The sequence below is a fragment of the Archocentrus centrarchus genome, chromosome 6, assembly GCF_007364275.1.
Source record: "Archocentrus centrarchus isolate MPI-CPG fArcCen1 chromosome 6, fArcCen1, whole genome shotgun sequence".
NCBI lineage: Eukaryota > Metazoa > Chordata > Actinopteri > Cichliformes > Cichlidae > Archocentrus > Archocentrus centrarchus.
The window spans coordinates 26,804,549-26,814,987 of NC_044351.1; the positions used below are offsets into that span (position 1 = coordinate 26,804,549).

Here is a 10,439-nt window from a genome sequence, read left to right on the forward strand (position 1 = left end):
TGTATTTTGGACGGACGTTGCGTAACGAAACGCTGGGGCCGAAAACGGAAGTTCACGTCATACATGTTTCCGGAAAGCGCGTATCGAAGAACTTCTGGAGGTCCTGGAATATGAACAGACTGTAGAACATAGTCTGCTCCTTTATCCAGGATCAAGATAGATCACCTTCTCTCAAGCCACGAGTTTAGAAAATAGACTGTATGTGAAATAGTGATATAAAGTCTGTGGATTAGGACCATGTTACTTGTTCAGGGTAATCGTCGGACACATGCCTACAAAAATAAAAACACATACTTCTGTTTGGAAGTTAAGTAACTTAGTTATGGCTTAATTTATGAAAACTCATCAAAACCCGCTCACATATCAGATATTTCACACTTGTATGACTAAAAACATTCCTCACTCGCTGTGCTCCAACAAAGCCGGATGTACGAACAAGTGAGTCATCTTACTTCCGTGGATTATTCTTTGGACCTTTAATTTTCGTTCTGGCTCACCGTTAGTCTCTACTAACACCCGGCGTTTGTTGTGGCTGAAATTTTTTTTTTGAGCTTTCTGTCTATCTGTAGGATCTGAGTACACATACATTTGGATGGGGTTTCCCTTGCGTGCGTTATTAGCACAGAGCGGAAGTTCGCCTTTCGGGCTTCTTGGTTAGCTGACGTTAACGTTAGTAAACGTAAGGTTAGCTAACTTCGCTAACGCGTGCTATCGTAAGGTGATGAAGAAAAGTAGCATTAACTGTTCAGTTTACAAATGTACCCCCGTAGACTGTCGTTGACACAGTCGTTTCTTTATAGCTGTCTGGCTAAGTAAAGTTTGAAAAACGCTTGAAAGCTAAACAGTCATTTCAGCACTGCTGGTTGAATCTTGTTTGAGTCGCTTCAAACGGCCAGCTGATATCACCTGCGAAAATGATGGACTTCGATAACATATTGAACATCGCCTCGCAAAACCAGGGCCTCAACAGTGTACAGGTGAGCAAAAGACACTCATACTCATGCCACTCATGCCATACGGCTAGTGGGCAACCGTGTAAAAAAAAAAAAAAAAAACCCACCCACATTCAGATCAGGGAGGGCCTGTTAATGTAGCCAACTTTCGTTGTCATCACCTTGCATAGACGTGTACAAACTTGCTATGTTGTGTTGTAACATTTGATCACTATTTCTGCTGATAAATAATATCTCGACACTACTGTGAGAACTGTAAATGTTAAAGAGCGTATACACCTTCTCCACAAACAGTAACTTGTATTTTTTTGTCTCTCTGTGAGCAGAAGAGATACAGTTTACAAGCTGGACCCCCCAAAAAGGATCCAAAGTCAAAGGGTGTCAATCCTGCTGCTGTCCAGGCACTTATAAAGAAGCAAGTCACTGAATCCAAAAAGAAAGGTATCAGTGACTTACTAATTATTAAGTTTCTAATGTAGAATATTGGAATCTGATAGTTATATACTGTACATATTGAATAAAAGTTGTTCTTCATTTATTGTTTTTTTTTTTTTTATATAGAAATGCAAATGAAGAAACAGAAGGACGAGCTATTAGCCAAGCGGGTTGAGTTAAAGTCAGACCGTAAAGCACGAGCCATGGCCTCCCGAACTAAGGACAATTTCAAAGGCTACAATGGCATCCCAATGGTAGAGGCTCCCAAGAAGAGGAGATCAAAACTAGATATGCAGCAAGATTCTTTAAATGGGGAGAGTTTCAGGATTAACACAATTGACCCGGAGGACGATGAGGATAATTATGAGTATGAACAGACAGATTCAGAGCCTGAGGAGGAGCCAGAGCCACTGAGACCTGGGAGAATAACAGGCTTTAGTGGCAGTAGTAGTAGCAGTGGCAGCAAAACCTCTTCTAAAAAAAACAATGGGCCACCCAAGCCCCCTCCACCTACCATGAACTTTGCCGACTTACTAAGATTGGCAGAGAAGAAACAGTTTGAGCCAGTTGAGCTAAAGCCCAAGGTAGTGAAAAAGGAAGAAAGGTTGCGCACAGCTGACGAGATAAAGGAACTGGAGATGGAGCGAAGGGCTAAGAAGCAAGACAAAGACAAAAACTCAAAGGCAGACAGAGGAAGAGACGGCAAGTCTCAGTCTAATTATAGTACAGTTCAAAAAAACACTTCAGAGAAGGAGCAGAAAAATAGCAGGCCGCAAAAGATGTCCTTAGAAAAGCAAAGTGTGTCCAGTGGGTCAATGAAGAAATCTCAACCAACAGTGATTAGTGATACAGGCTTCTCCTCCAAAACTTCTCTTAGTGACAGAGAAAGAGTGAGAACCAAGATGTCTTGCAGTGATAAAGACAGATCCAAGACAAGCTTGTCTAGTTCATCGGTTGTCATAAACAGTAAAATACCTTCAAAAGCCATGTCATCTCAGGTTTTAGCCAAACAAGGGGCCCAAAAGCCCTCATCTAGCCACAAAGCCAACACCTCAAGTGACCTTAGCTTTAGAAAAGAAAGCTCTTCATTACTTCAAGGAAAAGCTTCAGGTATTCCTGGGACCAGGCCTTCTGGCACAGGTGGCACAGGCCAGAAGTCCAAACATTTGAGTTCCCAACAAATTAAGCCCAGTCAGGGTAGCTCCTCGAAGCAGGGACCTACAAATGGTGGCCCTAAGTTTGCAAAGGGAGAACCACCACGGTCTGGAATAAATTCTGCAACAAAATCAAGTGGCAGTTCAGTGATGAGACCTCCTTTGGGTGGCCCTCCTAAGGCAGGGAGCCAGCCTCAGTCAAGGTCTGGAGGAACACCTGGTCAGGCCAGGCCTGGTGGGCGTAGTTTACAAGGCCATCCTGGAAGTACTGTATCCCGACCTCAAGGAAGTGGACCGGGTCGGCCTGGCAGTGGAGGACTTGTACCAGGACGGGTGGCTAGCAGCACTGGATCAGGACCTGGAAGACCAAAGTGCACTGTAGTGTCAGAGACCATCTCATCTAAGAATGTTGGTGGACCCAGGCCAGGCATACCCCCTCGTCCAGGAATGCCGCAGAGACCGGGGATGCCAGTTCGACCGGGGATGCCAGTTCGACCGGGGATGCCGCCCCGACCGGGGATGCCGCCCCGACCAGGGATGCCAGTTCGACCTATGATGAACAGACCACCAGGTAACCAGCTTATTACAAAAGAAATTGTATTATACATTTTGTACACAGTAATAAAGCCACCGGCTTAATATTGTGTTGGCCAACCTCATGCTGCAAAAACCACTCTGACCCACTTGAGCATGACCATGGGACATCTGGGGGTGTCCCGTTGTGTCTGCGTCAGGACACTGGCTGTGGATTGTTTGGATCGTATGGATTGCAGGGTGGGGTCTGTATGTAAAAGTGACAATTCCAACAATCCCATAAATGGCAGAACCCAGGATTTTTTATATTATATTATATTATATTTACAATTGCTGACATTTACTAGCAGCCTGAAAAACCAGTCAGTACTCCAGGGTAAAGGGTTTGTTTGGCCAACTGAATGAAGTGTCAGCAACCCTCAGCAGCCTTTGTCCTCATTACAGTGTCAGAGAGCTGCAATCGATCCAACAGAGACAAAACATAATTTCAGTGTCACCAGCCTTCAGAAAAAAAACAAAATTCTCAAATCACTGTCTTGCTAGATTTATTTTTCAGAATCAGAATCAGAATCAGAAGGTTTTTATTGCCATATGGGTGAACAGGTTCACAGCATTAGGAAATTGCTGCGGTACTTCGTGCTTACAGAAAAAAAAAAACAAATAAGTATAAAAACTATAAGACAATATACAAGTATACAAATTGCAAATATACAGAGATATTAGAGCTTACAAAATATACAGTGCAGAGACTAATTAAAAGATAAAAGAATGTAAACTATATTCCACTAATATGTACATCAGTGCAATCAGACAGGTGCATAGACATAGGGTCATCAGCGTTTGTGGAGGGTGGTGGTAACAGTCTTAGGGTAATTGTTCATGAGTCCAACAGCAGAGGGGAAGAAACTGTTCTTATGGCGGGAGGTTCTGGTCCGTATGGACCAGAAGTAATACATGGAAGTCCAGATGCCCTCCCTACAGTGTTAATGTTAATGTTAAGAAGAGCAAAACTTGATACCCTTCATTATGAAAAAGTAATTTCTGTATTCATTATCCAGGACCAATGCTGCCACCTATCACATCTGCGTACAAGAGGAAATATGAGGATGAGGAAGATGAGTATGACTCAGAAATGGATGATTTTATTGACGATGGAGGTGAGGAGCAGGAGGAAATTTCCAAGCACATAAAGGAAATCTTTGGCTACGATCGAGCCAGGTAAGGGTTGTCACCATATAGTCTGGTTTAAGAATAAGCCATTTCATTGAACTGAAAATCAAATTCTGTATTTGCTTTCAACCTCCACAGATACAAAAACGAGAGTGACTATGCACTAAAATTCATGGAGAGCAGCTGGAAAGATGTGCAGAAAGAAGAGGCCAGGAGGTACTAAGATAAATACACCAAGAACCTACAGAGTTTCTTCCTCTTGTGTGCCATTGTCCAATGAGATCCAGTCATTTTTATAATGTTTTGTTCTGTATTTTTGTGCTTTGTTACTTTAGTCTGAGAATGGCTGTGCAGGAGGATCTGGAGGAGGAGAGAAGAGAGGAAGAGGAGCTGAAAAGGAAAACTGAAAAGAGGAAAAAAATAAACTGAAGCCTTATTGCTGTTGAGATGAATAAAATAAGAATTCATCATTTTGCTGAAAGATGTAACAAGTCAACACACGAAACCCAGTGACTGTTCACTTTGGTTGCTTTCTCACTGCTTCTCTCCCTGAGATTGGACAAAAAACTAGCATTATCTCAAGAGAAAGAGAGAAGAGGAATTTTTAGTAAAGGACAACCTGAAAAAGACAATATGCACAAATCATTCAGGCATTTTGATTTAAAGTTCTCACATTCTCCTTATTTATTTCTCCCGCCAAGTGCAGGGATACCAACAGTCCCAGTCTAACAACTTAAATTATAGAAGTGTGAATTTCTTTTTCTTTTAAAAAAAAACGCTAACAATATTAAGTGTTCTACAGATATTGTGCTATTTTTGAGGCGAGTTTGTTGCATATTTTTCCAGACTAACTTTTATTGTAAACTCAGTAAAATGAAGAAGACATTACCATTTGATACTTTGAGTTTTTATCCTTGCAATTATTTGACTGACAATAATGCATTAAGGCTTATATTTAGTTTTACATAAGCATTTTCAGAGTATGACAATCTAAAAGAGCTTTGGTTGGACTACAAATGTAATGCAGCAAAATAGTTAATGTTTTGTGTTTCTGTGGAAGAGAAAACAAAAAGATTTTCTTCCCTAAATTGTATGGAATTCTGTTTATTAAGTTTATTTTATTAAAAGAAACTGACGTGTGGTATGGAAGGTTATGCGTGTAGTCTATGGTCATGGCACGAGGTACCTTTTTGTACCTGACAGTTTGCCGTAGCTGAGGTCACAAATGGGAGGGATCTGCAGCTGTCTGTCGCCTGACTACTCCACAAAGTTTGCGGAAGTTTGTTTTTAAGAATTCAAGTGGAAACTAAGTACCAGGCTGGTGAAAGCCAGAGAAACTTGGATTGTGTCTTCTTTTGGGGGGTGGGGAGGAGTTGCGGTTTAATAGATGGACCTCACATCAGAGAAAATACAGCGGATCCTTTCTAAGGTTAGTGATTTATTACGAGCTGCTTTAAAAGCTGCTTTTAAGTTAAATCTTACACCAATTCCGGGTAGTATGGCAGGCTAATATACGTTAGCGGCTGCCTTCCTATACCAACTAGCCGAACCAGCTCTGGGAGAAACCTCGATGGCAATGAGAGCTGAGACAATAAGAACAGAATGGTGACTTATTTAAAATAGTAGTGAGATAAACAAAACAAGGCCAGTCAAACTGAGCTTTTTGCTAATCGTGCCTAACTTTGTGTACTTCACTACTGTGTTTAACTTAGTGCCTGTGAGCATTTCCAGTGCCGGTGTGGATTACAGATTTATACAATGATCTTCTGGGCCCTTGAAGAGAATGTCAGTATGACAGCAATGAGCTTTACTATTGTTGGGTATTTTGTTGTCAGAATAAATATCTGAGGACAGATGCTCATACAGCCACGAATGAATGAATCAGTGTAAATAAAAGATTACTGAAATGACCCAGATCTGTCGGGGATGGCTGTTGCATAATATGCCTCCCCTATGTATGTAAAATATCGCCCAGATATTGGATAAAAAGGTGATTTACACTGATACGGGATTAAGTGATTTTTGCATATACACAGCAAGTCTTTCATCTCTGCCCCCTGATATTAGTACAAATTTCGCGATGTTGCTGTTGAGGAGCTGCAGAAAATCCATCGAATCTATCCCGGGATGAAACCATCCACAGGCACATACAGTAAGTTTTTGCATTAAACCCAATTACTGCCTACCTTCACATTTCTTTCTCACACACATACGTTCATACCACCCTTATTGATGTTTCAGCATTCAGTGACAGCACTCAGAAAGATCTTCTGAAATTAACTGGTACCATCCCGGTCAAGTATGAAGGTATGGCGGCCCCAAATTCTTCTGACTTACCTTCCAGTTTTGACAGAAAAGGCTATAAAATGGCAGAAACTACCAACATTGTATGAGCATGAGATCATCATTTAGTACTGATGGCGTTTTCTCTGTCATAAGGTCGCTCCTACAACTTCCCCATTCAGCTGTGGCTATTGGACTCCTTCCCCTTCACTCCTCCCATATGCTACCTCAAACCCACGTCTAACATGGTCATCAGAGAGGGCAAGCATGTTGATGCCCATGGACGTATCCATCTCCCTGGACTTCACAGCTGGGATCATGTAAGATCTTGTATTGTCTGGGTGAATTTTTGAAATTGCACTGACAAGGTGCTGAAATGTTGCTGTTTCCTTTGCTCTGTAACAGCCAAAGTCATCTGTGGTGGGTCTTCTGAATGAGATGGTGACCAAGTTTGAGGAGGATCCTCCATTGTCCTCAAAGACCACAGGAGACAACAAAGACCCCCATGATCTCCTGGCATTTGTCTCCAATTTCCAGATCAGTGATGGTGCTACTCCTAATATATAGCTTTATTATTGATGACCAGTTATGAGTCGAGTTGTTTATATTGATAGCTTAATTTGTCTGCATTTCAGGTGGAACGAGACATCACGATCAACCTACCAACAAAGTCTCAGTTATTGGGGGAGGAGATTTAGGAATGGCATCAGTGATGAGCATTTTATCTAAAGTAATCAGTTTTTTACATTTTTGTGTCATAGATTTAACTTATTTCACCAGCTTCAATGAAAATGGCAGCGTCTTATACTTTATTATTCACAGTTCATCTTGTTCTTGTGCTTCTCATTCAGTGTAAAGTGGATAAACTTGTTTTTATTGACGTTGCTGAGAGTTCCACCAAGGGCGGCAGTACAGATCTGGAGATTTTCAGCCTGCCAAAGGTTGAAGTAGCCAGAGGTACGTCTCACTGCACTGTTGAATAACCTAGAGGCGCTTCTTGGCTGAGTCACCAATGATGTCACTTTATTTTAAAGGGAGAGGACTGGCACTGTGTTTAGGCAGAGAGTGTATTTGATGACTCATCAGGAAAGGAGGAAGAGAAAACAGTTTATGAAAGAGGGATTAATGGCACTACCAAAATGGTTGTGGCTGGAAACAATAATACTTTATTGTTTGTTTGTTTGTTTTTTTAATTCTACAAGTTTTGCTGTGACAGGTGTGCAGGAATTTAACTACTGATGTCTCTCCTGTGTTAGATTTCTCAGCCTCCGCAGGCTCCAGGGTGGTTGTGGTGACTGCAAACGCATGGAGCAGCGAGCAATCGTATGTAAGCGTGGTTCAGACCAATGTCGACTTGTATAGAGGAATAATTCCCAATCTGGCACGTCTCAGTCCTAACGCTGTGATGCTAATTGCATCACAACCAGGTTGGTAACAGCAGCTGACACGCCTTCTTCAGACTACTCTGCTCATTAAATCACTAACTATTCACACACTCTCTTTCCAGTGGACATAATGACCCATGTTGCCTGGAGGCAGAGTGGCCTACCTCCAACACATGTGATCGGAGCAGGGTGTAACCTGGACTCAGAGCGACTCAGTCATGTCCTGGATATCAACCTGAACACTCACAAACCAGCCTGGGTCATAGGAGAACTTTCAGACAACAAAAGTGAGCCAGATGAATATTTACATATTCACTGTGAATCCCTGACGTCCAGACTGACTGCTATGCCATTCATTGCAGGAATGTCGTAACCCATTCACTCCCCTCTCACTTGTTTTCTTTTCTTTCGTGACCATTGTTTGCTGATCTGCCTTTATTTTGAACTCCTGAGCATAAGCCATAATGCTGCTCTACCGGTTGATCTTGTATGTTCTTCCTATTCCACCGACTTGGTAAGCCCTGCTGGAAATAATAGAAATGATTATGCTTGCATTTTTGTGTTGCAGTTGCTGTGATGAGCAACACCAGCCTGAGTTCCAGTGCACCACATGAGATTGCCCCAGGATCCAGCTCTACCAAACCACTGTTAGACAGGTGCTTGCATGAATTAGAATAACATGAATACTGTAGGTTAATTGAATGGATTGAAAATCACGGACAAGTTTAGTTTATAACATTGTGGTTTTGCTTTCAAAATGAAAGTTTAAAAAGTAGATGTTCTTATTTAATTTTTTTGTGCTGGCAGAGCATTTGAGATAATGAAGAATCGAGGCCAGCGGTCGTGGTCGGTGGGTCTCTCTATTGCTGACATCACAAATAGTGTCCTGAAAGATAAGAAGAAGATGCACTCGGTCTCCACACTCGCTCAGGTAGCACCACCAAGTGGCTTGTTATTAAAACAATTGAGTGACTCTCGTGTGTGTGTGTGTGTGTGTGTGTGTGTGTGTGTGTGTGTGTGTGTGTGTGTGTGTGTGTGTGTGTGGGGTCTGGATTTCTGTGCTTTCAGACACATTTATAGGAGTGTTCATTGATATGTGGTTCTAATAACAAGCTTCTTCTGTTTACTTTAGGGCTGGGGTGGCATAGGTACAGAGGTATTCCTCAGTTTGCCGTGCATCATGGGAGCAAATGGTTCCACACGTCTAGCTGGGGTGTCACTGGGACAGGAAGAAGACTCCAAACTCAGGAACAGTGTCACCTCCCTTTCAACCCTCATGGCTCAGCTTAGGATATAAAGGATACGAGCAGTGTGGGAGTACCTCAGCTGCTTACTCCCCCATCCCCAGCAGGTGGACTATGCCTGTGCTGAGGTTGCATGTAGTTTCAGTTATCTCCTTGCACTCTCCTTTTTAGGATACAGATAACACTTCTATCTTGAATTTGTTCATCCATTGTCTTTTGGCAATGTGTAGCAAAGCAGTACTGGCAATGTACAGATTGCATTTTGCATTTTGAAGTAGCCAGAACTATGACAAGCTGTTCATTTTGGTCTCTATAAAAATGACAATTTGTCACAGCTTGCTACAAGAATGTACGGAAACTTTCTGAAAAAGCATGTAAAGAATTGCAACGCTTGTAGCCTTGAATTGTTTTGTAAATAACCCAAGTTTAATATGGCTTAATGTACTTACATCAAAAATGTATGTCTACCCCATCACTAAACATAATCAAACTGGAGAAAAATCAGGGTGATGGCAGATTAAATGTGAAGCATGATTATTATTTGTACTACAGGACGCTGGCGTTTAATTAGTGGATTAAACGCCAGAATGTGTTATCTTAGATTTCTTTCATATTTAATATAAAAAGAGCTTGTAAAAACACAAAACCCCAACTCTGATCAGCTTGATATTGAGATATTTAAAGTAATCACTACATGATACTGTGGGTGTGCAATAAATACCTGAAAGCGGTTGTAGAGTGTCTCTGTAGATGTGAGAAAAGAACAGACAACTTCGGTTTGTATCTTTATAAAACTCATAGTTACATAATTGCATATAAGCTTTGGTCTGAGCCCAAATCTCACTGATGCCAAACAGATCCATAAAAGGAGTACTGATGTACAATTGGTCAGGTCACATGACAAAAATACTCCAGCAAGCCAAACACACTTGTGTGGGAGCTTAGGGCCAAGTTGTTAAGCAAGACTGTTCAGTGTATCATCGTGAGTCTGTGCAAACCTAGACCAAAGATTTTAGCACTAATTTGTAACTCCATTATTAAAAAAAAAATGTAACGAATTGCAATTTTGTGACTTTTACACACAATGTCATAACTGTAACATAAACATGTTTGACTGTACAGTAGGTCCTTGTATATTATATTATGGCTCAAGTTCCTTTTCTCAAAAAACAAACAAACATACCAATTAAATAAACTACAGTCACCAATAACTCTAAAATATGGATGTGAAGAAACTCTACCCCAATTCATTTTTCTCCCTGGTTTATGCCACTCTTAAAC

General features: G+C 41.4%; 2 protein-coding genes across 5 annotated transcripts; both read left to right on the forward strand.

Annotated features, from left to right (window-relative positions):
* The first annotated feature begins 448 nt into the window (after nt 1-448).
* spty2d1 (SPT2 chromatin protein domain containing 1) lies at nt 449-5,134 on the forward strand. 2 transcript variants are annotated; one of them, XM_030732478.1, is made up of 7 exons: nt 449-977; nt 1,280-1,394; nt 1,515-3,016; nt 3,053-3,113; nt 4,135-4,294; nt 4,385-4,462; nt 4,582-5,134. In XM_030732478.1, the coding sequence occupies exons 1-7, from the start codon at nt 915-917 to the stop codon at nt 4,673-4,675; spliced, it is 2,073 nt and encodes a 690-aa protein (XP_030588338.1). In that variant the 5' UTR covers nt 449-914; the 3' UTR covers nt 4,676-5,134. The 2 variants fall into 2 exon arrangements, with proteins under 2 accessions (XP_030588338.1, XP_030588337.1); XM_030732477.1 differs by having other exon boundaries at nt 1,515-3,113.
* A 372-nt stretch (nt 5,135-5,506) lies between these two features.
* uevld (UEV and lactate/malate dehyrogenase domains) lies at nt 5,507-9,584 on the forward strand. Of its 3 annotated transcripts, XM_030731814.1 has the most exons (12): nt 5,507-5,675; nt 6,314-6,398; nt 6,488-6,553; nt 6,686-6,849; nt 6,935-7,076; nt 7,165-7,259; nt 7,381-7,486; nt 7,786-7,956; nt 8,037-8,201; nt 8,483-8,570; nt 8,722-8,845; nt 9,047-9,584. In XM_030731814.1, exons 1-12 carry the CDS (start codon nt 5,634-5,636, stop codon nt 9,209-9,211), a joined length of 1,413 nt encoding a protein of 470 aa, XP_030587674.1. In that variant the 5' UTR covers nt 5,507-5,633; the 3' UTR covers nt 9,212-9,584. The 3 variants fall into 3 exon arrangements, with proteins under 3 accessions (XP_030587674.1, XP_030587675.1, XP_030587676.1); XM_030731815.1 differs by lacking the exons at nt 8,037-8,201; nt 8,483-8,570; nt 8,722-8,845 and having other exon boundaries at nt 7,786-7,907; nt 9,049-9,584; XM_030731816.1 differs by lacking the exons at nt 7,786-7,956; nt 8,037-8,201; nt 8,483-8,570; nt 8,722-8,845; nt 9,047-9,584 and adding an exon at nt 7,564-7,671.
* The last annotated feature ends 855 nt before the right edge of the window (nt 9,585-10,439 follow it).